General features: G+C 45.6%; 1 protein-coding gene across 1 annotated transcript in view; it reads right to left on the bottom strand.

The window, feature by feature from the left end:
• FAM184B (family with sequence similarity 184 member B) overlaps positions 1-27,817 on the bottom strand; it is a gene marked incomplete at both ends in the record, with an annotated part of 91,759 nt that overhangs the window by 4,296 nt on the left and 59,646 nt on the right. The window contains 7 exons of the mRNA XM_080930227.1: positions 3,032-3,178; positions 5,718-5,872; positions 6,624-6,787; positions 7,924-8,065; positions 9,912-10,041; positions 11,870-11,973; positions 24,790-24,900. Of these exons, the coding sequence (XP_080786353.1) occupies positions 3,032-3,178; positions 5,718-5,872; positions 6,624-6,787; positions 7,924-8,065; positions 9,912-10,041; positions 11,870-11,973; positions 24,790-24,900 (953 nt within the window). The remainder of the gene's footprint in view (positions 1-3,031; positions 3,179-5,717; positions 5,873-6,623; positions 6,788-7,923; positions 8,066-9,911; positions 10,042-11,869; positions 11,974-24,789; positions 24,901-27,817) is intronic.

The following is a 27,817-nucleotide window of genomic DNA, read 5'->3' as shown; positions in this document are numbered from 1 at the left end:
CCAAGATTCTGCATGTAGCCTCGCTTCTGGGGCAAGGTATGCTTCTGTAACAAGAGCCCTCGGCCTTCAGGACCCCAGGATGCCCACGAGGTTCTTGCCCCATCTGGTGGGGGCACAGAGTATAGCATGAGCTTGTCTTTCAGGGACAACCGTGAAAGACTTAGGCAGGATGGTGGGAGGGGCTATGGCTATTGATTGATGGCAAGTGAGGCTTTGAAATGAGAAAACTCCACCCCTCTTCTAACCCGGGCTCTGTTGCTCTTTAGTTGTTTGCCTCACTGATTACTCCGGGATATGTTGGGGGTTGGGGGAGCAGAGAGGAGAGTGGTGCTGAAGGGGAGACAGCGGCTCACTACATAGCTCAGGCTGGCCTTGTCACATAGACCAGCCTAGCCTGGAACTCACAGAAATCCACCTGCTTCTGCCTCCACGTGCCACCACGCCCATCAGTTTCTTCCTTTATAAAGTGAGCACGAAATGGTGGTTGGTTGTGAAATCACTAAGGTAAGGGTTGACTGGCACAAGACTGAAAGGCGCGTTGAAAGTGTCCACGGGGTGGCGCTTGTCTAATACATTTCCCTGCAGCCTTTCTGTCAGTGCGAGGGATTGAACCTCATGCTCATCTCCCTCTTACGGATTATATGCTTGTGGTTCTGGGCACGACACCCAACTGTTTGGGGTCAAGACTGGGTTTTAAGGGCATAGCTCTTAAATTCACTTCCTACTGTATAACCGCGGGAAAGAGGTTTTACCTTTCAGCACTGATCATTACATCACCTCCTAACTGGTCTACCTGTCAATCCCTTTTTCTAGTTCCACAATTACCCAGCAAGCATAAGAAAGCCGCTTCTGGCCTTCTACAAACATATACATAAATAAGAATAAATCATCATAGATCAACGCATCCCTCAGTTTACACTAGAGAAGGCTCTATTTGCAGTGACTGGCAGTTAACACAGAGACCCATGATTCAGACACAGAGAATACGGGACTGCTATAGTTGCTTTTCACAAATAGACGGCAAAGCCCCACTGCTGAGGACAACACCTATACAACTCACTGAACATGGAGACGCTGAGCTGGTGCCTAGGGAGAGCCTTCACTCACTCTGCATGCTACCAAAGGAGGAACGAGCGCCAGCCCCGTCCATAAGACACACTAGTACAGCGGTGGTACACGGAGCTTGTGGGAGTGAGCAACCAATATATGATTTGGCTTAAGGCTCACTCCCACTCCACCAGATGGAACCTATAACCAACACTGCTTGGATGCCCAACTCTAAGCAAAAAAAAAAAAAAAAAAAAAAAAAAAACAATAAAATGACTCCTAATGACATTTTACTATACTCATAAATCAGTGCCTTGTCCAAGAATCGTCAGAGAAGCTTCCTATGTCCTAAACATATAGAAATAAATTCAGAGAGGCACAGGCAGACCTGTAGACACTCAGCTCTCAATGGGACGTCTCCCTCAGCGCCCTGCAGGCTCAGAGAAACCTGCAGAAGAGGATGCTAAAAGATTGTAAGAGCTACAGGGGAAGGAGGACACCAGGAAAACAAGGTCTTTTACGTCAGCAGCACTGATGCATGTGTGACCTCACAGAGACGGAGAGAACGTGCTCAAGGCCTGCCTGTACCAGATTGTGTCCTAAAGCTGAAAGGAGACATGAGCGCCTGCCCCGGACCCTAACCCAGAAACTATCTCCAACTGATAATCACTTGCAAATGAAAATTCAGTTTTTTCCAAGGGAGTCCCACGCTGTGTGTGGGGTGCTACTCATAAGGGTAGGCCAGCCATCGATGGCCAACAGAAAACAAACTCAATGGCATCTTTGGAGGTAATGTTGTGTTAAAACATATCTATCTATCTATCTATCTATCTATCTATCTATCTATCTATCTATCTATCTATCTTTATTCCTTCTCCCCTACATGTTCTCTGCATGTGTGTGTGTGTGTGTGTGTGTGTGTGTGTTCTGACTTCCATTTTAGTGATTTTATGGCATTCCCAAGTGCAAACAAGTTGGTTTCTTTATCGATCTGTTCCTTGTGCTGTTCCATGGTTTCTTTTCCTCCTGTTTGTTTTGTACAAATATGTAGTGTTAGATTTTGTTTTTTTTCCTTATACTATATTATAATTTACCATTAATCATTAGAAGCCAATTTGTTTTCCAATGAGAGACAGAAAGGAGATGGGTCTGGATGGCAGAGGATGTGGGGAGAAAGTGGGAGGAGTCAAGGTAGGGGAAACCGTAATCATGCATATTGTGCAAGAAACTTTTTAGTTAAAGGGGGAGAAAGACTTCAATGACCCCTGCCCAGAAATCCTTGCAGAAGAGGGAGCAGAAAGATTGTAAGTGCCATAGGTGGTGGATGACTACAAGGAAAAACTTGATCATACTGTAGGACAGCTGCACATACACACAAACTTTGTCACAGTGGTGGTGACAAAACTCATAAGACCTGTGCAAGCTCAAGTGCACAAAATCCCAGCACAGAGATGAAGGTGGACACCAAGCCCCACCCCCAGCTGAGGGGCTACTGACCAATGGTAGTTGCAGGGATAGGAGGTCAGTTTTCTTAAGAGCACAGTTCCTGTTCTTAAGACTGTAGAAACCCAAATCCCCTCCTGTGGAGAGCCACATATTCAAGAATATATGGGAAGTACACCTTAGACTCACTGTGTCTTTTAAAAAATGAGGAAACAAAGTTGGGTGGGTTGGGGGAGGGGGATGGATATGGGTGGAGATGAGGAAGTGGTGTGAATATGATCAATACACTTATAAATTTTCAAGTAACCAAGAGAGAGAGAGAGAGAGAGAGAGAGAGAGAGAGAGAGAGAGAGAGAGAGAGAGAGAGAGAAATAAAATGAGGGATAGCCAACCCTCCTCAGTTTGTCTGGAAATAAAGAACTTTTGAACTCAGAGGACTTCTAAGTTTTAAAACCACTGAAGTCTAGGGATACTAAGTCACTTCCCAAAACAATACACTGCTAGTCCCTCACAACCCGGGTCCAAGGAAGGCCTCACTCACTCAGCTTCCAGAGCAGCCAGCCGGGCCTGGAGTCGGGCCTGGGCACCACTGAAATCTGCCACCATGGCCTGCATCTCCTTCCGGTGCTCCTGGCGGAGTGCCTCCACCTCCATGGCTCTTTGGGCTTTCTGGTCCTCCTCCAGCAACCTGTGATGAATGAAAACACACTCAGGATCACACAGGCTCTGAGCCTGAGCCCTGGGACTCTGGGGTTTATTTTTCTATTTGGCAGTCCTGTACTGAATGATACCAAGATCCTTATGAGAAGAGCATCTGGGTCTCCAGGTGTAAAATCCAGGCTAAGCCTCACCATGGGGACCCTCTTAGGCTCTTCCCACTCCAGCATCAGTAAAGGAGAACCGGAGGGAGAGTTGCCTTCCTTTGAAGAAGAAACACAGACCTGAAGGGGGGGCCCAGAAACACTCCTCCTGCAAGGCAGGCAGGGAGACCAAAGGTAGCATTCTCTCAGGCCTAGAATTCTGAAACCCAGGAGAACCCTCTCCAGGGTTTCCAGAAAGGCAGATGGCATAGCCAAAAGAGGAGTGGTTAGGCCACACTGCTAAAGTCCTTGGCTTTCACCGTTACTTTGAACTGTGTGCCCTCTTCTGTTGGATGGAAGTGTTGGTATCCTTCTTACCATTTGAACTAATGTGTATCTCAAATAGTCCATTGTACAAATGCCCTTTTTTCAGCCATCAGCTATCATTGTTTTTAGCCTAGAAGAGGATCCTAATGGGTCCACAGCTGAGTCCTACAGGAGCGGTTTTCAGGAAGCACATGTACATTTTTATGTGATTGCTTACACCCCCCACCCCTGCCTTCCCAGGTGAGGGACACTGCTTTCCTCACTTGAAGGAGGTCTTGCCTAGGATCCCATGATACGTCTCTTGATCTGTGGTGTTCCGCCTTAGCCAGGTAGGTTCCTGGCTGCGCTCTGGTGAACTCAGGTCTCAAGTTCGCCAGGGTGGAAGGCCTCATGACCTCAGTTAGTTGGAGGTAAAGTTCTTTCACAGACATTTGAGTACACGGGGTGAGGAGGGTGCTGTGAATCCTTACCACCGAGGACATTGTGACTTCCTCAGAGAAGATCTGTTAAATGTGGTTCCCTCTTGTGTAGGAATCTCTGCCTAAGAAACCAGTACCCAGGGCTATTCCCACTAATGGACATCCTCTCTTGGTTGCATTTGTACTGTTTGAGACAATTATCCGGAGCTCACTATGTTGCCCCGAACTCCTGGCCGTTGGTTCTGCATTGTTTCCCAGGTGCTAAGATTAGAGGCGCAGCCATTATGTCCAGCTTCTTTGGCTCTCTCACTTCCATGCTCTGCCCGGAGGAGGCTGGCTCCTTTGTTCTCCGCTTGAGCCTTCTTCACCTGTCTGTCGCAGCAGCGAGGGTAAGGCAGAGTAGGGTGGAGCCACAGTTTCACCTGCCGACTCCAGCGTCTTCTCCTGGGAATCTTTCAGAAAGGCAGATTCTAATTCTCAGGCTAATTCTCAGGCTCCATCTCAGCTCCATCAAATCTTACATGCGGGGGTTGAATTTAGTAAAGTGTTGAGTGAGACGTGTGTGTGTGTGTGTGTGTGTGTGTGTGTGTGTGTGTGTGTGTGTGTGGTCAAAGGCAGGGTTTTTTGTTTTTTGTTTTTTTTTTCATGGTAGAAAAGTACTCTATCACTAGCTACATTCCCAACCAATTTTATGAATTTTAACTGGCTTTTTTGTCAGTACCTAATGTGCCTAATCTTGTTCCAAATACTTGGCTGAAATCTTTGAGGGGTGTGGGGGCAGAGTAGGGTCGGAAAGGTGTACCTTATACTTTATATGGGCATCGAACTCAAGATTCTTCTATTTCAGCCTCCTCACTGCTACGGTTAGAGGCATCATCTCTACACGTGATACTCATTTCTTTCTCTGAATTTTCTCCACCACTTTGTGCTGGGCTTTGCCATGCCTGATGCTCTGGGAAACTGAGGACTGGGGAGACTAAGAAACTTGGTTGATGTTATGCATAAGAAAAGAAATTACAATTGTTGACCAAAGTTCAAACCCCAGCCTTGCTCACACAGGCAGGCTATGTGAACCCCTGAAGCCATCTCTGTCTTATAAGAAAAGTGCTTTAAAGTTAAATGACCACGGCCGAAAGCAGTTAGAGCTGGCCGAGCTGGGTTCGAAATACCCAAGTGAAAATAATCAGGGGAAAGGGGATCCTGTGTGTGTTAACATGACAAAAGAAAAAAAGTGACTGACTTAACTCTGCGATTGAAACACTCAAAAAACAGATGAAGTACACAAATTCCTTGACAGAAACAAACTGGTAAATCTTATTCCAGGAAAAAAAAAGCAAATACCCTAAGACGTCCTATTCAAAACATTGAATTTGTATTAAAAACCTTCCAACAAAGGAGAAAACTCACACCTGGTGCTTTCTCCATGCTTGGGAGGGGGACGCCCCTTGCATGCATATTACTTTATCCTGTAACAGCCCTGAGTCCGCAACCATCGCTAGTTAAAGCACAGCACTGTCTGAACTATTCGATTTCTTCAGGCTCTGATTTGGAGGCTTGTGGGGAGGGAAGAGCCCTGTTTTCGATCTCAGAGGTTCCAAGCAATGAGAAGGGAAGGGGAAGAGGCGGGAGGGAGGAAGGTGGGGAAGGGAGGCAGTCGGTGGAAGCTGGGCTGCGGACTCACCGGTGCTGCTCACGCAGCTGCAGCGCCTCCTGCAGGTGCTGGTCCACCTCTGCACGCAGGCGCAGTACAGTGTCTTGGAGCTGAGCGTTCTCCTCCAGGAGCCCTTTCTCCGTTGCACGGGGCAGGGAACCAGGAGGCCCTGTAACACCCACTTCCTGAAGGGAGGGCAGCAGGTAGAGACTTTTAGATTTTATTTATTCAACTTGTTTGTTTCAGTAGGCGCCAAGGCCAACTCAACATCAGGGACTTGGAAGCGCTGCTGACGAAGCTTCGGATGAAGGGCTACCATGCGGTCTCTTCCTGACCTTTCGAGAGGTGTTCCTCTGAGGGTAATGACCCTCTGAGAGTTTAATAAGAGTTTAATAAGAGATCAGATAACCCACACTCCGCCTGCTTAAGCTGCCATGTCTTTAACCATGCCACTGTCCGCCACAGTCACCGTGGTGACTAAGTGTCCGTTGTGCCATATTAAGGAGGGCTGAGAGAACAGAGGCTCCAGTATGGAGCTGTGCTGGACACCAAGCAGGGAGATTATCTCAAGGAGGTAGGGGCAGGATGTGATGCGGGTGCCAGGAGACCAAGAGAGAACAGGGCTGTGCATGCAGTCGGAAGCCAGCTGCTAAGGAGGTTTGTCAGTGACGCATAGTGGGCCACCTAGAGCTTATTCCAGCGAGGGCACAGAGTCAGGCTGTGTTTTCCCGATTCCTGAAGCTTGAGACCCAGGCTGTTACAAGGTGACGCCAACTAGAGTAGGACTTAGGGGTGCAGGGAAGGGGCAAATCCTGAGCAGGAAAATGGAAGAGAGTTTCCCGGACTAGTGAGAATAAGGTCCCATATCCATCCGCAGCTGCCTGTTCCCTTGTCTGGTGTTGTCTTAGAGTACTGTAGGGTGGGTAAGGCACTGACCTCTGTGATAAAGGTGTGATCTCTGCTGTCTCCTGAACACTGGCTGACGGCCTGCCGCTTCCCCAAGGTCCCCACGGCCCTGAGCTCTTTCTGGAGCATCTCCATGGCCTTCTGGTGCTCACAGCAGGCAACTCGCTGCTCTGTCAGCTCCTGCCTCAGGGACTCTGGGAGGAAGAAGTGAGAGATCATTCCTCAACATATCCCAGGATCACAGGAGCAACGGGAAGATGTGAGGGACATTCGATGCATCCTAAAACCACACTAGATGGATGTATGATCCTCCCACCTTGCCATTCCCCTCCCCCCACCATCCCAGTTCCACTTTATTCCAAGCAACAGAAGAGGTAAGCAAGCCAGAGCTATTCAATGCTGGGACGGGATTCAAAGTTGTGTTTCTTCTCTGATTTGAACCACCTGTGTGGCTACTGTTGGCTAGTTAGGAGGAAAAGCAGGTTAGACCCATGTCGCCATCAGTCTAGCCCTGATCTGAGGCAACACAGGGCCTGGGCACGAAGTCAGGAAACCAAAGGAAGCACAGGGGACTGTCCAGTGGGCAGAGGACCTCTTCTAAAGTCTTGGTCTCAAGTCAGGAATCTCAGATTTACGTCGGCTTTTAAGTAAAACATTCATAAGTTCTCCTGGCCGTGGGTATAGGATCTTGGCTGGATCACGATGGTTGAAGATTGTTATCCAGCATGACTCAGCCTAAAGCGAGAATGAGTCAGCAGAAGTGTCCTCACGAAAGTCACTGTGAAGTGAGCACTGTCATTGTCCTCCCTGGACACATGGTAGACTGCCCAGGCCACACAGCTAGTGAGTGTTGGAATTAAGTTTGAAACCTAGTTTCTTTCCAGAGATCCTAACTGCCTCTGCTAATCTGAAATGGAACCAGAGATCTATTTCATCTAAGGACAGTAGGCAGGAGAAAGTCAGGCAGAGTGCAGGGCCCTGAGTCCCCCGATTTTCAGATGTCACTGGAATGGAAAGTCTACAAAACTAAGGCAATCCAATGAAAACCCTAGCCACGGCTTATATCTGTGTTCTACTGGATGGTAACCATTGTGTCCATGGTCACTGGGCTCACGTTTTATTTCGTATCCCATTCAATCCACATAATGACCCTGTGACATAGAGATAATTACAGACAGCAGCCCAGATGTGCTCCCCTCCCCCACTCTCACGGAGCGTTGGAAATGGAGCTGGGATTGTTGCTGTGGTCTATGGGCCCCGCTGGTCACTGATCTCCAGGTGTTGAGCACACAGTGGCTGGACCTTCCCAGGTGGACAGTGAGATATTTACCAAGCAGCCCAGGCTGCTGGGCGTGCATCTGCTCACAGTCCTCCTGCAGCTCTTGTCTGGCCGTCTCCTCGAGGGCCTTGAGCTCCAGCAGGTGTGCCTGGAGGCTGTCATTGGATTCCGGGTTCAAACAGGACTCTGCAGCCTGTGGGCAGAAGCAGAAGGCACAGTGAGGAATGAAACTGCAGGAAGGTGCACGACTATTGTGTGGTTAGTGGGTAAAGTTTAGCTTTTATCATGGTGTGTTTATCTTTCTTTTTTAATATTTATTGTATGTACATGCTGTGTTCAGTTGTGAGCCACTATTGGGGTTGCTGGGATTTGAACTCAGGACCTCTGGAAGAGCAGTCGGTGCCCTTAACCACTGAGCCATCCAGTTCCCATACCCTCTGGAAGGTTTTTCCAGCTGAGTGGTCCTTCTCAGCTTCTTCTCCCTCCTCTTAGGCTGCCGTGCTGAGCCTGAGTTCCTGGCATGCACCACACACAGCACTACTCAAGATCTGAAAACAAGATCCTCTTTTTCTTTGAGACAGGGTCTTGCTATGCAGTGCAGATGCCGTTAGTTTTATAGTGAATCCCTTCTTCACCCTCAGGAGGAGTACTAGATTATAGGCATGTGCCACCGTGATGCAAGCATAATCTAAGTTGTTCTTACATTGTTAGGAGTACACAAAAATAAGAAAAGGCAAACAAGGTACCCACATGGACTGGGTCTCTGGCTGACAAGCTACTGAATCTCTCTGAGCCTAAATGGGTACTAGAATAATGATGTCCCCATGGTTACTGTAGTCCTTGGAAACAGAGGATGGAAGGTATTGTGCAGTGAACGCCAGAGCCTATCAGAGCCCAGTAGGGCAGGTGCCCAGCAAACGACGCGCTTCACAAGGTCACCATGCACTGAGCTCTCAGGGCTTGGCTTCTTTGAGCATGCACCAGGCTCAATGGTGAACAACCTCAGGCTGGACCTTGGTATTCCAGCTGTGTCGCGGGCTCTCCTGGAGACCCTGCTGCAGCTTCTCCCTATCGCTGTTTGCCAGAACAGCTGCTCACCTGCAGGTCCCCCCCCCCCCCCGTAGCCATGGACACATTCTTGCTGAGCCTGCTGTGGCTGGAAGATACTCAGCCTCAAGCCAGCACCCCCCACCCCCAGTACAACTAACTAAAGGTTGTACTTAAAGGCAACCTCTCCAGGGCTACCTCATCCTTGCTGAACCCCCTTCATCTTTGTAAGTGTTGAGGTGTTAGGGAGGGTGTAAGCATTCAGATGATTTGGCAGCAGGTATTCCAGAGGATTCCGTAGGTAGAGCCCATAGTGCCCAGAAAGAGGGGATTGTGGGCCGAGGCCTTGCAGAGGTTCCCAGGGCAGCGTCCCACACCTCACCTCGGATCTCACTCTTTTGTGTGACTTTTCTTCCCGAAACCCTCCCAACACCGTGTCTAGTATTTACTGTCACCACCTCTTCTGAAAGACAGAGCACAGCTGTCTCTGTAGCTGCAGAGGACTGGATTCAGGACCATTTACAACAGCACGGCATCTGCACATCATGTCTACACACCATCCTATGTGTATTAAAATCTTCCCATATATCCTATATACCAAATGCTATAGGAGCCATCAGTAAGCTGTCTTGTGTAGGAAATCATGAAAACAAAAAGGTATGCACAACACATTCCGCACAGATGCACTTTCCACCAGTTACATTCAACCTGAAGGTGGCTGAATCTACAGATACAGAAACCAAGGACAGACTGCTTGTTGTCTGCTATGTACAAAACATTAGGACCTTTATCTGATTTGTTCATTGATGCATCCTCATGGGTCAGAGCAGGGGCTCGTGAGTCCGGGAAGTTTTTAATGAATAGGCAAAACCAAGAAGTTTACTTTTCCCTGGACCTGCAACAGGCCCTGCGTGTTTTCCACGGGGATCTGTAGGAGGCAAGGTGCCCTTTGAGATAGGTGAGACATATCCTATCCAGGGCTGTCCTTCTACCTGTGTTTGTAGTTTGGGCTTTTGGTTCTGCCAACCCTCTGGTCGATGCCCAGTCTCCACTGCCCTCTCCTTCATAACAGACTCCAGTGGAGATTGCCGCTCACTTCCCTCCTCGAGCCTTTCTCCAGTCCTTTAAAGACATAAACAACAGAGTGATTAAAGGTTGTAGATGTTTTCCATGCTCCTCCCTGGGAGGAGGGAACTCCAGAGGAGTTACTGGGGTAAAAAAAAAACCTTTTCCCTTTTCAAAAAAGCAACCTGACTTAAGTTCTCAGTTTTACTGTACAAGGACCTACTACTGATCTTAGAGAGTGCTTAAAAAAATAAGAGCTTAAGAGTTCTTCTGAAAGTCCCGGGAAGCTGCAAAAACTAGGTCTCTATAACCAAGTTTCAAATTTTTTCTTATATATGGAAGAAAAGACACAACATTCTGTACAGCCCTCTGCACTTTTTAAAGCACGCTCATTTTTCCTGGCTATCCTAGGTATAAATGGGGAGATTAGAAGTAGGCTTCTCCCTATTGGAAAGATGGTCAAAAGCTTAGATAGTTACTCGTCTTAGAGAAAATGCTGACAAATGTCTTTTAGGGACACCCTTCCTCACTCCGACTTTAGAACTTGCTGAGAAATTAAAGTGCTTTGATTGGGATGTTATATGTTTGCCTTAACAGTGAGAAGTGATGTCACATGAAGGTCTTAAATTTCTATGACAGGAATACTGGGCCAGGGAACCAGAGCTTAGGGGGTAGACACCCTTAGGAAAGGGGGCATGAGGATGGAAAGGAAAGAAGGTCCTGTCATACAGGCATAAAATAGGTATGTATAGAAATGGGGAGGTTTCTCAGTGGTTGGGGGCATGTGCTGTTCTTGCAGAGGACCTGGGTTCAGTTTCCAACACCCACATGGTAGCTTACAACTTTCTGTAATTCCAGATGCAGATCTGACATTCTATGCTGGCCTCTACAGGGACACATACATACGTGCAGGCAAATATTCATATGTATAACATAAAAAATCAAATCTTTAAAAAAATGTACCTGTATGAAAATAAAATAATTAAATCCATCTTAATGTTATGTTACCATGACAACAATATGCTCTAGTTAGGGACCACTTCTTCAGCCTGGGTCTCAGCATGGAAAAGCATGAACAAGAGACTTAAATACTAACAGCAACATCTCACCCTTAGCTAGGAGCCAAATATTTGTAAACCCAGCGAAGCATGGGCAAGCCAAGCACAAAGGTAGCTCCCCATGGGGTAAACATGTCGTGTTTCGAGAATGATTAATAAAGCAGCGGCAGCTAATACAGATGGAATCGATGGGGGCTTCTGGTAAGAGATTATACTTTTCTTCCCTAATAACAAGAAAAGGCAGTAACTACTTGTGATGGCTACGCCTGGTTGTCTCATCTTGACTACACGAGGAATGAACTACAATCCAGAAATGAAGGGCACACCCGTGGTCCAGATCTTGAGGCTGGAAGACAGCTTCTGACCTGAATGTTGACTCGGATAACTTGGTGGGAGCAACTACTAGGCTCTTGGACTTCCTTTCCATCCACAGCTGCCCATTGTTGGGTTAATTAGACTATCAACTGTAAGTTATTACAATAGGTTCCTTAATATATAGAGACATTCCATGAGTTCTGTGACTCTAGAAAACCCTACTATACCCCTCTAGGCTTGAATCTTGGGCAGTTATTAATCTTTTTGAGCTTCAAGTTCTTTATAAAACTTTGTTTACGTTACTGTAAAAGTTGAATAAGGTAGTTTGTGTGAAATCATAGCTGCGCAGAAAACTGTGCAAGATCAGATAAGGGAAAACAAGTCTGTTCTCTCTCTGAGCATCAGGACAAGACCAGACATAAGCACAGGAGGACAGAAAAAATGAGCAGACAGATCCTTTCCATCCGAGTCTTCATGCCTGGCACACTCAGAGGCTGCCAGCCTGCCAGTACCTTTCTTCCTCATCACTGCTGGTTTCTTTGTCATCGGTCAGCTTCTCTAGGCTCTCTTTTCTGGGCGGCGTCTGGGAAGGTCTCTTTGGCCTTGAGCATGGATCCTAGGGCAAACACAATAAAATGAGACTACCCGAAGTTCCTGGATTTAACCTGGCTTGTTAAATCCAGACAGCAGAGGTCATAGGGCCTACAGAGACCCACTGGGCAGCCCTCCGGCAGGCGCAGGAAGGTAAGGCTCGGGATGGTGAAGTACCTAGAACATAGCCAAGGGTATGAGTAGCGTGGGCTCTGACCCTCGTCAGATTTGCAGCCGGCCAGGTAATTCACATGGTTGTTAAACCCAAGAAAGAGAAGGTGCCTCTCCTAATCCTCACTGTCAGAGAGTTGTGTAATGAGATAGCTAAGCAATGTCGTCTTCCCACATGAGGTCTGAACTTTTCACCGTGTTATGAGAGTCCCGAGTGGGTCACAGAGATGGTCTCTACTGGACCTGAGCAGTGAGTCATGAGAAAGGTCAAAGTGCAGTCCTAGAGCTTAGTGGTTAGTGAAGGTAACTGTATTCACCATTATGGCTATATGCGTGCCCTAGACTGTAGTATGTTCCCTTCTCATGATACAGGATTAGGAAACATGGAATTCTACAAATGACTGGAAGTCCTGACAGATGGGGAATGAGTGTGGGAAATATTTCTCACAGTAAGGTCACGGAGCAGTTAACCAGTTAAATTTGTTCATGTTATCTTTCTCCTCTGTCTATAGAAACATGAAGAGGGCAAAGACAGTTTTCATTTCTCGGTTTATTATGAAAACCACTGCCCTTGAAGAGGACAGATTTATTCTCAAGTTTCATCAAATGGTGGTAAATTGCAACCTGATTATTTTCCCCCACAATAGTTGCATGGCCTTGAGTCGGGGTACCCTTTTTGAACCTGTTGTAATTATTATTGTCATTATTATTTAATTTAGACAAGAATTATACCCGTGGCTTTCAAACTGTTTTTGAAATCCTAGGAGGTGTGAAGAGCTCAGGATAGGAAGAGACAGAGCTAGAGAGTGGGTCCCTGGTTCTCACGCCCAACTTAACCTGGAACAAAACTGTCTTCTGTGTTTTCATGTACTGTAATGTCTGTTAAAGCCCACCACGCAAAGGTGGATCACTTTCACATGGAAGGCACATGTTCTTAGGCCTTGGCTAACTGGATGTCAGTAGAATGTGGACTATCCAACCCCCTTTCCTTTCATGCACGAGTCCAGTGAAAACACACATGCCCCACTGTTAGTGCAGGCCAGCAGACTGTAATCCTTTCCTGAGCTTTTTCTGCTCCACCTTGCATCAGCTGCCCTGGCCCAGTCTCCTCTGTTAAAGCTCCCTTTTCTGCCCCAGACCTTAGTCTTCGGGCTCTCCTACTTTTCTAGACTTAGAGTCTTATCTAGTCTCATTGCATTAAATATCATATGGATACCGATGCCAGAGAAAGACAAACGGTATGTCAGTCCATTTATTTGGTCAAGTCAATCAAGTTAGACGGTGGAATGACGATTCTCAGGGGCTGTGATGCTGAGATGGAAGTAGAGAGTTTCATTCAGGTAAGATGGCTGTCACCTAGAGATCTGCTGTACAAAGCAGTGCCTTTGCTCAACATGACAAGTGTTCTTACTACAATACCAGACAGATCAACCTGAAGATGAAGGAGTTTGGTTTCCTCACTGAACATGGAGATAAACTCAGAAGTGCTGTCTGCTTATGGTCCAGCTTCACGAGCAGGAGACAGATTTCTATTGTTTGGATGTGGTTTTCCCTGAAGGGTCCCTATGCTGGAGGCTGTCCACAGTTAGAGGTCATAGGAGCCCATAGGACTTTTAAGAGGTACAGCGTAGCAAACAGTCCTAGGTCACTGAGCTACAAGAGTACTCTGCGACGGGAATACTGGTCTCGTTAAGTGGATTTTGGAAAGAGCAAGGAGTAACAAGGGCACCAAACTGGATTCCTATTTTGTAGGTGAGTTCTTGTTTCTGCGAATGCCTGGGCCCTCTTTCATAGACTTTCACTGTGACTGAGTCACACTCCAAAATGGGCTAGATAAAACTCTTTACAAGGCCATAAAGAAGCCTAAAGGTATTTCATGTAACACAAAACAGACTAATACAGCATCTTTCTCAAAGGAAGAAAAGACTATTGCTTCAACGCCAGTGATAAAAAAAAAGCCGAGGGTTCCTCTAAAATAAAGGTGGGTTTTAGGAGTTTCCTAATCTAACCTTTTGATTATCAGGACTAAATAAACCATTCAACTGACATGTCAGGTACAAGTTTATTTGAAAGGTGTTGAACACCAGCCATTTGATGGTGCACTAGGTGCTGAAAGAGTAACCCACAAACATGTGGTCCAGCCTGGGGAAGGAACACAGCTTGACAATTCTAAAACCCCCTCTACCCTCACCCCACCCTGACCTTGTGCACCTGGTGTTTCAGGTCAAACACATCATTCTAAAGGTGGTACAGGGCGGGCTGAGGAGGTGGCCCCACTGAGAAGAACACAGGTTGCTTTTCTAGAGGACCCAGGTTTGATTCCAAGCACCCACACGGTGGCTCACAACCATTGGTTGTTCCAGTGAATCTGATGCCCTCTTCTGAACTCCATAGGCACCTGGCACACATGTCCCTATGCAGACATACAAACACACAGATATATGAAGATAAAATAGTTTTTAATTATAAAAGGTGCCAGGCTAGCATGTGACTATCATACAAATGCACTTTATTGCAGACAGCTACTGGGAGGTGGCTGAACAAGCCCGTCCAAGTCTGTTGGACAGTGCAGGTGTCTGAACCCCAACCGGAGTGGACTCACTACTCTGTAATCGTTACTAACTTGGCAGGAACAGTACTCCTGGCTTATGGGACTGAGGCCATCGAATGTAACTTTCCCCTGGATCATTCTCTCCTGTTTTCTCCTCTCTCCACTGCTGCAGGGGCCTAAGTACAAACAGTGCACACAGAAAAACAAACTCTAGTTCTCCTCCAAAATGTCCACCAGAGAGCGTCTTCCCAAGCAAGGGTGGCTATTCTAAAACTTTTCCGTTATTCAACCTCATCTAGATTTTTTGTTTTTTCTATTGCAAAGAAAAACTCACCACCAGGAAATCTCCTGGACAGGAACATTCAAAGTCATTTTAAAGTTCAGCTGACAGTCTCTCAAAGATAGCATTTTGTTCATCTTAAAATAGAACACTTGATGTAATTGTGGTTGCTAAAATGACTGCTGGGGACTGTATTAGATGCTATAAAGTCACCTTACATTTATTGAATGCGTAATGGTTTCAAGAAATGCTGTCATATGGTTTCTGCTGTCTGTTACCACAAGTCTCTGGGATGTGGTGGATAGGGGCTAGTGCTGATATCTCACTATATGAAGAAGCATAAGGCCTTATTTTTTATGCATAAAATGAAGAGAATACTTGCATGTGCCTAGAGGTTGTTGTAGGGCTCATAGACACCAAGTCGGGTCTTTGTCTCTGCTTACCACTGTGATATGAGTTGGAACTGATCTTGAGGTATTCAGACTTGCTTGTGCTCCTGAGCAGGGCTGGGATATAGCAGGCAGAACCTTTATCTCAGTGTTAGATGGGATCTACTGCCCTGCCCCATGCTGGCTTCTGAAGTTCCAGAGCATCTCCACCTATGCCAGGACTTTCTCCAACAGATGAAACCAGCCTGCCCTGTTCCCAGTGTGATGGACTAGACCCCTGGAGTAACACCAGATGGACTGTGCCAGCCCCTTACAGCCTAAGGACACCTGAGACACTGTGCCAGCCCCTTACAGCCTAAGGACACCCCAGACACTGCAGCTGTTGCCCTTTTAGATAGCCTATGGCATGGAGTCATATACTCCTTCAGGTGTGTGTCCAGCAGGCCACACAGGACTTCCAGGGCTTTCAGTGAGCACAGGATGCTTCCTAAGCCTATGTTATCCCCTTTACCTATTTCCACAGCCCTTGGGGATCTCATCTTGTGCTTTCTCTTGGAATAACTCTGGTGACATCACGTCCAAATCCCAGGGTCAGCACATGTCAGCAGATGTTGCTCCTCTGAAATACCTTCCTAAATCCTCCCAGGAAGAGTCTGCTCTCTTGTTCTCTCCTCCCTCTGTCTCTTCTCCCCTCTCTCTTACTCACATCAGGGCCATGCAAAAGCCTTCCATTATTGTAGGACTAACCACACCACACTATTCTTTAAATAAATACCTATTTTTTACCCCTTTGAATTTGGTCCCTCCCAGGAGAAACCTGGGCCTCATTCAGCATGGCATCCAGCCCTGTCTTGAACAGTGAAAACACCCACTCATTCTTGGGAGCCGAATGATATCAGTGTTAGTGACCACCGCAGTTCTTTACTTCTGCTGAGAAGGAAGGCATGGGCTGCTGTAAAAGTCTTTCCTCTCTTTGTCCCTAGTTTAGTATCCATGTACCAAGAGGCTTCCGAAATAACATTTTCAAAACTGCAAAGACTAGACTGGTTTTATGGAAGCCAATGAACGACACCACAGACTTAAGAGAATCACAGTACTAGACATAAGGAACAAGGAAAAGGGCTCATTTGGACATTAACTAGCCTTGGTGGGGACACACCCCAGAGACACACCCAATTCTCTGCATGCTTGGGGAGTAAAAATTCCAGTCTCAAGTAACATTGTTATTTTGATAACTCTTGCCTCACAAAGATACTTTGGCCGCACAACCAACAGTCTAAATTTAAACCCCCGATTCTTAAATGTTATAGACACCAATCTAGGAAGTTTGTTACTGGGGAGGGTGGCATTTAACACTGTGCCTTAGTGTCCCCTGCAGAACAGCCCCTCTAAGGCTCTTCAGTGTGACCTGTCCCCCTGTATCATTCTCTTTGCTGTGGGTTTGGCTGCAATACAGCATATTGACATTGGGCACATGAAATCTAGACATTGGCAAGGTTTCTCGTGGGGCTCTTACGAAAATATCCAAACTAAATTCCAAAGCTGTGATTGGCAATGTTCGGGAAGTTTTGGAAATCATCATATTGACATGCTGTGTTAAAGTAGCTACAGATAGTAGCATACACTGGAGCAATATCAGTGGAAACACGTACCGTAGTATCTACCAAAGCTAAACATCCATACACCACAGAGATGAACAAGTCCTATAGCATAAAGGATTATTATACATGCTAAATGCTGTTTCCAATATTGGACATATTTGACTTCGCGAACCCCTCTGAGGTAGACGGCATCATCAACTTTATTTCATACATGAGAAAAATAAAGCAAACATGCTAAATATCTGCCAAGTGAGAACTTGGGCCATTTTGTCAGTGAGCTTCTCTATGTACTGCAAACACCATTTGCCTCTACAGTGTTAGCCACTGAAGAGTGGTTTTACAATCCAGGTCCATCAAAGGAAAGATATGGTGGTTTCTTTTATAAACGAAACACGTTGCTTTAAAAAAAAAATGAAGCTGTAACAGGAGTGTTTTTATGTGCTCTAAACTCCAGGTATATAAAGTTTAAAAAAGAAAGCAGACCAACAAAAATATTTTATGGTTGGTGAAAAATATATTCTTCCTCATTCTGGTTATGTGCTGACACCCATGTGTTTGCTTTTTCTCTTGAAAATACAGCCTGCTACACTGTCTTCCTGAACTGCATTTGTGTTTCATCTTTAGATTATCTGCCTTATTTTAACTTTAACCTCATCAGTGAGGAACCCAGACAATTCTGTTCTGCAGTCACCTCGGAGGAACTGAGAAATACTAGAATATTCGAGGACAACTTTTCTTAGCAGCTCTGGACAGAACCTGTGAAAAAGATCAGCTGCGTGGGGGAATTGTTCTCTTGAATGCTGGGTAATAAGGCTAGTTGCTAAGGAACCGAGGAAGAATAAGAACATCTCCAGGTTTCTCAGGCAGAGTGGACGAGGACAGCCTGTGAGCAGGAAGTACCCACCCCGGGGAAGGAGTAGGCTCTTTCTTCAGGTGTCTCTTCTAGCATGACATATGGACAAAAGGGCTGCCAATCTAGTACTAAGGCAACAGAGAAGTCCTGCCCACTCAGATCCCAAGGGAACTGAGGCCCATTTTCCTGGCAAGGTTTGAGGGCATGTTATACACTAAGAAGATGACAGAGTCAGCTTCAGTGGTTACATCATGGCTCAGCTGACAGGGATATGAGGGGTCACCTAACTACTCTCACCTCCATTTTCCTCCTCTATAAAATGGATTGATTAAGGATCTAATGAAGTCTCAGATGGAAACAGGGCTTTATAATTGACCAGTCCAAATGTTATTCAACCCCCTTTCACTTGATTCTTGGCTTATGTTTTCCCTGGGAAATATATGTTTAACTAAGGCTCACTCTGTTACAGTAGCACCGGAGACCCATTAGGGGGAAGCTGTTACCTGCTTGCTAAGGGAATGGAAGCTGTGTCTGGGTAGATTAACTCCTTTAAGAATTAATCCAGTTGGGTAGGTCAGTCACCTGGCCGAGGAAAGTCACTCTACTGATCTAGTCTGTTTATTTAGATAACTTGAGAAGAAAATGCAGAGTGTTGTCCCCTGGCTCAGTGTTTTCTAGAACCAAGCGAGCTGCTAATTGACAACGGCCTTTGCAGCATCTTGCTTAGGATGTGTGTAACTGACCCAAGGGAACTGAGTCCCAGATGAATGACCACATCCAGGAAGCTTTGTTTCATTACCTAGAGTCTCGTGACTCCCGTTTCAGGTTTTAAGGCTAGAGGAATTTATTCAAAGACATAAGGCACCTCTGTAGGGAACTGAGGCACAGCCACAGAATCTAAGTTGCCAGCTCTGAGGTATGGTAGAGAGCCAGATAACTTTTATATTTTGTGCATTAATTAGGGATATTTCTCTTTTCCTTTCCAGCCTGTCTACATCCCCAGTGACACATGCTTACGTTAACAGTCTTTTTTTATGTGCCCCCCTCAGCAATGCCAAATGCTTAGGGAGAAGAAAATCAGCACAAAATCCATTTGCAAAAACCATGAAGGAAATGGAGTTCTGAGGAATTATCCTGTGGCTTCAAAAAGAAAGAAAGAAAGAAAGAAGCTTGTCAGATTAATCTCCTTCTGAGAAGGCTGCCTAGCAGAGGGAAAAGAATGTCAGGGAGGGAGACTTAAATCTATCTGTCCAGCACCAACCACAACCATGACAGCCCCTAGCCCTCCCTGTTCATGCCTGTCCCTATTTCCTGTCACAGCAGTCCCTTGCAGGTGCCCTAAAGGGGGAGACTGGGTCCCTTGTGTTGCATTTGCAGTAAGATGTATTATCTGCCCAGGACTGCAGTGATGAATTTCCACCGGTTCTTGGCTGAAACAACAGAAATGTATTCTCTTCTAGCTCTGGAGACCGGACGTCTAGAGGCAAAGCGCAGGCTGGCCTGGTCCTCTTTCCGAGCTCCAAGGGTGAACCTGCCTCCAGCCTATCCATCATCTAGGCTGGTGGCAATCTTAGCTTTTCTTTGCTTTACCGGACACATTATTCTAATACTTGCCAGTGGCCAGCTGGCTTCCTTCCCTATTTGTCTTCAGGTAGCCTTCTTCTAAGGCAGTGGTTCGCAACCTCCCTAATGCTGAGAGCCATCATAAAGTTAACGTCATTGCTACTTCATAACTTAAAACGTTTGGCTACTTTTATGGAGTCACAATGTAAATATGTTTGGAGACAGAGAGGTTTGCCAAAGGGTGGGGGTCACAACCTCAGGTTGAGAACCATTGTTTTAAGGGCGACAGACATTGAACCCACTCTAAGCCAATGTCACCTCAATGGCCTGCTTCTACCTGGTCTACATATTCAAATAAGGCCATCTTCTCGGGAATTAGGTTTAAGATTTCAGCACGCCTTCCCCAGACACAGTGTTAACCCACAGAACAGGCACAGCACGGCACACTGTTAGCACCCGCATATCAGTCACAAGCATAAGGAAATCAACAAGTTACACTTAGCCGGCTAGTGATTACTACCACAATTTCAGCTTTGTGACGTGATAGTGCGGTCTGACACCCTTCTCCCAGTTCATCTGTCACTTTTCCTTTGTTGTCCTTTTGCCCCATACATGTTTCTGAAAAGAAATGAGGGCACCTGATACCTATGTGCCTTAGGCCTGTGATAAACTCATGTCTCTTCTTTTCTTCATTAGAAAAAGAGAATGGAATAAAACGGTACCCTTCTAAGACTTTCTCAGGCAGGCTGGGCTTTCCCCGGGAGTTGGTGAATGAGGTCCTGACTAGAATAACCCCCGATTCCTACTTTGGCAACAGGACCCATAGAAAAGCCACACCTTGAGTGTTACTTATTTACTTGCTGCTTGGGTTTTAGCACACTTCAGACTCCAGGTGGGAGAATGTCTTACAACAGATCCCGAGTCTTAGCCACTGGCCTCCGCGACTCCTTCACCATCTCTGTGTACCGTGGTGTCCAGCACATTATCACCCGGTTGTTCCAGGCACCTGTCCTGTCAGCAATCCTTTCTAAGAGCATGACTGGAAAATTTTGGAGCCCTTCGTGGGGTACCACATGTTAACTGGAAAATTGGGGGCCCTTCTGGGGATTCTTGATCTCAAAATGAAAAAATTTAAGACCAGACTGAGGAAAGCTCGAAGACAGTTTCTTTACAGTTTGAAGGAAGAAATACAGGACAGCCAACCTAAATCTAAGCATAAGAGGGAGGCGGAAAGGGGACGAATTGAAGCCATTTGCAAGCAGCCACATGGCAGGGGTTGAAGCAATGACTTAGAAAAATAGTGAGAAAACCCTACATGTCTGGGGACATCGTAGAAGGCCTGTTTTATTTTATTCTCCTTTTCTAATAAAGAAAGAAAAGAAGAGACACAAGTTATCACATGCCTAAGGCACATCAGTTTTAGATTCCTTAATTTCTTCTCAAGAAAAATTAGTGGGTAAAATAAGAGCACTGAAGAGGTGCATAGCTGTCTAGAAGGCATGATTAAATTATAAGGCTTTAATTGTGGTGATAAGCACCAGCCAACTAATTGTTACTTGTCAATTAAACAGATTGTTTTTTTTTCTGCAGACTATAAGGAAAATGAGGCCAATAGCCATAAGGGAAGCTCAGACGCTGCTAGCAAACATTAGTAGCTCTCGTATTTGTCATACACCACTGTGGACACAGGGGGGAAGGGAAGGAACAGAGGAAGGGACAGACTATATGATACAGAAAATGGTTGCTGTCTCTGAGCCTCTCATTTTGAGAGAGGTACAGGTTTATAACCATAGCAAAACTTGATGAAGACATATAAACAACAATACACTACCATCAATGGTATATTTATGCCAGTAACATATGAAAATATTTATGGAGGCTTGAATTAGAATGGTCCCTATAGGCTCATGTATTGGAATACTTGGTCCCAAGTTGGTAGAACTATTTGGGAAGGATTAGGAGGTGTGGCCTTGTTGGAGGAGATGTGCCACTAGGGTGGGCTTTGAGGTTTTAAGCACCCGCACCTATCCTAATTACTTCTCTGTGTCTTGTGCTTGTGGATTAACATGTAAGGTCTCAGATCCTGCTCTGACCATGCCTGCATGCCTCCTGCCATGTTCCCAGCATGACCATCACTGATTCTAACACTCCGTAACTATAAACCCTAGATAATGCACTTTTATAAGAGCATTGATCATGTTGTCTTATCACATCAAGATAAAGGTAACTAAGACAGTATTTTTGTCATATTAAACTTTTCCCTTCTCACGATACCCACAGTGATGTCAGTAGTACTTTATATAATTTGAGGCAATAAATTCTGGTCTGGGGAGGCTAGCAACTTTAAGGCTATGAAAGGTTGGGTGGGAGTCTGCCAGGAGCAAGAATAGGAAAGAGAATTCTAAGAAACAAGATTAGCAAGCAGAATGGGAGAAGGGTAGGTAGTGTTAGAGTAATAATAAAAGCCTGTTATGGACTCTCTGGCCCAGGTGAAAGCCTAACTGTCCCGTTGTATTGGGTCAGTTGCCTGGCCAAGGAACCACCCCTAGGAAGGCAGGCTCACATTAAGTCATACTAAAGAGACACATAAAACAATTTTTAAATGAGATACTGTTCTTTTCTTTCCCAGAATTCCTGCTCAGCCTTTCCCATGGTACAGTCTTTATAAGAAGCCACAATCTTTGGCTAGGTCATTCCACCAGTTAGAGGCCTGAATCCAAAAGTTGCAACCGTTCTCTTTTCTGTCTTTCAGATGCAGGCCAGAATGGTAGTGTGCTTGCTCTGGTACGCTGAGCTTCTTCACTCTTTCTTTTTCTTTTTTTTTTTTTAAACAACTTTATTTTACAAAACAAAGATAAATGTACAGATTTTAAACATTTTTTGCTTAAAATTATACATTTTTGTCAGTACTTTTTTCAGATTTTAACATAATTTTTACATAAAACTATATGAATATATTTTTTAGTCAGTACTTGATTTTTTTCAAGGTTTGGTTGTATGCCTTGAAAACTTACTAGTTACAATGAGCTAAAGTACATGTAAAACAAAATGTAACATGGAAATAGTTAAAGTTTTCTTGTTTTGTAAATATTTTTTTTGTTTTGTTTTGTTTTCTTTTTTTCTTGGACTTCATACAGTCTGTGAGTTGTTTCTGGGGGAGTGCAAGCCTCTGGGGTTAGCATCCCACTATCAGTGACTGCATATTATGTCTGTTCTTTTGTGACTGGGTTATCTCACTCAGGATGATAGTCTCTAGATGCAGCCATTTTCTTAAGAATTTGGTTAAGTCATTGTTTCTGGTGGCTGAGTAGTATTCCATTGTGTATATGTACCACATTTTTTGTATCCATTCATCTTCTGAAGGACATCTGGGTTCCTTCCAGCTTCTGGCTATTATAAATAGAGCCGCTATGAACATTGTGGTGCATATATCTTTGTTGTGTATTAAAGTGTCTCTGGGGTATATGCCCAGAAGTGGAATAGCTGGGTCTTCAGGTAGTACTATATCCAATTTTCTGAGGTATCGCCAGACAGATTTCCAGAGTGGTTGTATTAGCTTGCAACCCCACCAACAGTGGAGAAGTGTTCCTCTTTCTCCGCAGCCTCGCCAGCATCTGCTGTCATCTGAGTTTTGGATCTTGGCCAATCTGACTGGTGTGAGGTGGAATCTTCACTCGTTCTTTAAAGCACCGTTCCCTGCCTGCGGCTGCTTACCCACCATGCGTCCACCAGCTTAACTGGCATGGCTCTTTGCCCTTCTCTCTCCAGCTCTTCTCCTGGCTGCTTCTGTGGTTTGCAGCTTGCCTGTCCAGGGCTTTTCTCTCTTAAACTCTAATAAAGCAGTTCTTGACCTTCCACTTGAGTTTGTTTTCAATTTGCTTTATTAATGAGACTAAGAACCCAAACAGGGGACCCCCAGTCCTCCCTGTATAACTTGTCAATCATGAAGGAACGCCACATTCCCAGTGGCACATCTGGTGGGCAGACACATGACAGTAGACAGGGTGGGGAGTGTCTGGGGCATCGTGGTAGACAGTTAAGTTAGGCCAAAATTGGACAAAAAAAAAAAAAAAAAAAAAAAAAAAAATAGGGACTGCAGACTTTCAGGAAGGAGGAATGGGCTGTCTTATAAGTTTGTGAAATATAGAACAGCCAGGTTTTTTTAAATTTTTTATTGTTGGTGTTCAGGTCCTGAAAGATCCTCAGTCAGTAGAGGTGACACAGAGCTGCTGACACAGGGGAAGAGTAGCGAGCAGCATTGTCAGAGTCACTCTCATGCTGCTGAGCAATTACGCATGCAGAGGGAGGTAGACTTACCTCCTCTCTGTGTCTCTGTTTTCTCAGTTTCAAATCAGAGATGATAATAATAGCATCTAGGTATCAGATACTTGGGGGCAGAGAGAGTTAATGTATGCAAAACAACCCGGTCTCCAGGTTAAAGAGGCAGTTCCATTAGGGAAGTCATTTTGTGATGGTGTCACACACATAAAGCCACATTAAGCTCTGCAGAGCACAGTGGTCACAGAAGCACTAAAAAGAGGGGAGACACTTAGGAGGGGAGAAACAGAAGGAACATTGGGGAGAGAAGGGGGAAGACGGGGACGATGCATCTCTGCAGAGATCCTCTCAAAGGCAACCCAGGATCCTGAAATAATGAGGCTTAGGCAGGGCACACAGTCTCTGAGTTCTTGAAAGAACTTCAGCATTATTAGGCATGTATCCCAGTAGTTTGGCTCTCCCCCCACCACCCCAAAGCCATAGGTTTGCTCCCCAGAGGTTGTGATACATGGGCAGGGCTGAAGGGCTAGCTTCAGAACTCCCTGAGAGCACAACTCAGGTCTCTTCGAGGTTTGATGGATGGCAAGGAAAAAGAGACCTCTTTATACTTTTTGGTCTAATCAGGTTCCAAAATGTCTCTTAGCTCCTGTTACCAGCCTCTTCCACTGATTCTCAGACCGTTAAGGGCCTGTGCTTTAATTTTATTTAAAATCGAAAGAAAACTCCTTAGCTTGGGTTATATTTGTCTCTCGATGCAGCCATATCATTTGAATATGCTTGCTATAAGAGAATGAGTCTGGGAAGGCAAGGGTGCCTTGAACCCACAAAGGTGACTGCATCTTGGAGCAGAAGGACAAGGAAGAGTCACCAGCCCTGCAGTCACTTAGCCCCAGAGTCACAGCAGCCTCCTGCTTCCTGCCTTTCTGTGAGGCCCTAAAGACCTCTTTGTCTAAGACCCTATAAATCAGAGTCTGTTACTTGCAGCTGAGTTTATGCACCACCGCCCTTCACCCCCAGACAGCCTTCCTGCCTGGCTGGATGCCCTTTATTTTGCTCAGAGGACACAGGGCGGTGGTGAACCTCTGGATCCCATTTAGCCAGAAACTCCCAGAGCTCACAACTTCCCTTCCCAAGCAGTGGGTTTTGAAGATTTACCTCAAGTAGAGGGTTCTGAAGCTTCGCGCTGAGGGCAGCCTTCTCCGATTCTAGCTGTCTTATTTCCCTTTCGGATTTTGTCTTCACTTCTTCCAACTGAGCTTCCACTTCCTAGATGAGGAAGGATTAGAAGAATTAGCCGCCAGACAAGGTAGGAAAACAGGCCCCCTATGCATTTACACCTTGCCTTGTTCCTGAAGGAGATCAAAGAAACTAATAGAATCAAACACTGTGAGAACACACGAATTTGAAGTACATGGCCAACCAAGAGAACACAAGTGTTAAATCCATAATGCATAACCTGGAACACACACCTGTGGGATAGGATGTGGCAAGGAGAGTCTTTACTCTGAAATTTTGTAGCATCAAATAAGAGAAGGGGTGTTTCAATTGTCCCGTAAATAAAAACCAAGATGAACGAACAAAAACCGCCCAACTTTATTTTCATGGCATCTCCCTATCTCAGCAGGACCCAGGATAATGTTTCCTTCATAGCCTTCCAGGGTCAGTATGAAGCAATTACAGCACTTGTGTGGAGACCACATGACAAATCGTGCAGCGTCTTAGCTGTATCATATTGAGCACATGCTTAACACAGCAAGAGCTCAATAATCGCTTCTAGGGATGCCAAGCTTTTCCAATATGATGTAGCTTGTAGAGAAAGCCTCTAAGTATTAAGAGGAGAGGAACAGGCAGTGTAAGCAGGCTCTTAGCTGGACTTTAGATAGTGTATCATTCATTCATCCAATAAATCTTTACTGAGTTGTACCGCATGCTGGGCGCTATGCTCCGAGCTAGAGTTTAAAAAGGAAAAAGTCCTCACATGCTTAAATTTAAGTGAAACAAACAAAAAAGTTAATAGGTACAGTATGATAAACACTATGTGAGACAGAGAAACAATAAAGCAGAAAAAAGGCTAAGCAGGGCTAGAGGGAGGAGCTAATATGTTGGGTCCTTTGCCCAAAGAAATGCTATAAGAGAAGGTGGCTTCTGAGTGAGAGTGGGAGGCAGGTGGGCCCATGGTGACAATGTGGCTGGACAGGAGAGTAGCTAGGTAGACTTGTTTGGAATGCAGGCTGATAGGACTTATTGAAAGGAGATGGCTCAGTGGTTAAGAACACTGGACATTCTTGAGAAGGACCACAGTTTGGTCTCCAGCACGAACATGGTGGCTCACAACTGTAACTTCAGTCCCAGGGGATCTGATACCCTCTTCTGTGTTCTACACATACACACACACACACACACACACACACACACACACACACACACACAGACCCATACTTAAAAATGAATAAAATTAGAACAAGCATAAGAGGTCCAACCCAAGCCCCAGGTCCCTCTAACCTGCAGTTCGAGGCTGTAGTGTCTGAAAGGCTGGGGATTAGAAATTCTACACTGGTTCTGGGCCTTTCTGGTCTAACAGAGCGGATGGTGTAATAAATGTAGCTGACGTTTACCAAGTAATTAGCATTCATGCCCACCCTTCCCAGATGAGTCCTTCCCAGATTTTTATGAAAGCCCTCTGGGTTTGGTTCTACTACTAATGCTTATTACATAAAAAGAGGAAATAAGGCGGAGAGACGTGCAGAGACTTGCATGAGGTTATTCCTGCAGTAAGCGGACAGGACAAGGTTGGAACCAGGAAAACATGGATCGGTTGAAGCATCGCTGATGATTTCCTATAGGGAACATGGCTCTTAATTCAGATACCTGCTCGCCTGGAGAGTTTCTCACGTCTGCTGCTGAGAAGCTGAGAGAACACCCGGGTACCCAAAGCAGGGCAAAGAAGCCACACAAAGTAGCGCTGCCTTTTTACAGGAGGGACAGCACTGGAAGCTGTAGACAGAGGTTTTTGTACTGGAGCAACCATGGGTGTCAGACAGAACACTGCCATGTATCCATTTACCCAAACAGAACAGCTACAGTGTGCTAATTCCTAGGATAAGCAGTTACTGATACAGTCAGTGCATGTTGGTGCATGTTTAGCAATTGACTTCTCAAGTATATAAATTAACGGATAACAACACATTCATGGTAGTATTTCTTAGTTTCCATGGTATAATTACTTTTTTTTTTTTTTTTTTTTTTTTTTTTGGTTTTCCAAGGCAGGATTTCTCTGTATAGCTGTGTCTGTCCTGGAACTCGGTCTGTAGACCAAGGTTGGCCTTGAACTCAGAGATCCACCGGCCTCTGCCTCTCTGAGTGCTCTAACTAAAGGCATTCACTAGAATGCACCACCCAGGGGTATAACTACTTTTATTGTGGTCAGTGTCTAATTATTACAGTGATGAACAAAACTAAAAACAAGTGTGACATCTGCCCCCTGAGCCAGTCTGAACTGGCTGCAACATGTCCGCTATTAGAGGACCAGGCAGTGTAGTGGGGGAACACAGTGAACAGAAATTACAAGCGTTATCTTCTGGTAAACCCCAATATAGGGATAGGGAGCTATATATTTCTCCCCAGCATCACAGAGCCAGGCAGGTAAGGCTTGAGGAAAGATAAACATTCAAGCCAAGGATGGCTGAGATCAGAAAAAACTAGGTAGATTCGAGAGTGAGGAGGGGGGATAGATGCAGAGGCCCAAAGAGAAGGAACGCAGAGACAATGAGGGACAAAAAGCCAAAAGGCAGAGTAGATGGAGGCAGGGGAAGCAGACAGAAGTATGTTTCTGCAGGATTTGAGGAACTATGGGAGGGAGCTCGAAGGTCACTCCTGTGGTGGCAGGGAGCTGTGAGTAGCTGGCACAAGATGCCACTAGAATGGATTGAATGGTCTGAGGTGAAACCGACGGAAGCAGACAGGTTATGACATGGTCCATCAAATCACAGAGGCTGACCAGGTCTACCTGGAACCGTTGAGGGCACGAAGGATGTGCAGATATTCTGGGGCTATCAGAAGAGAACAGAATGCTCATACTCGTATGTTAAATATGAAGAGTAGAGAGATTTTTTGATTCCCAGGTTTCTGATTTGAACACCTAAAAGTATGTGCTACTGATTGCCTGCACGGCACCTTTACATGC

Source organism: Micromys minutus, assembly GCF_963924665.1.
Source record: "Micromys minutus genome assembly, chromosome: 1".
Classification (NCBI taxonomy): domain Eukaryota; kingdom Metazoa; phylum Chordata; class Mammalia; order Rodentia; family Muridae; genus Micromys; species Micromys minutus.
This window is presented reverse-complemented; position numbering and strand designations above follow the sequence as displayed.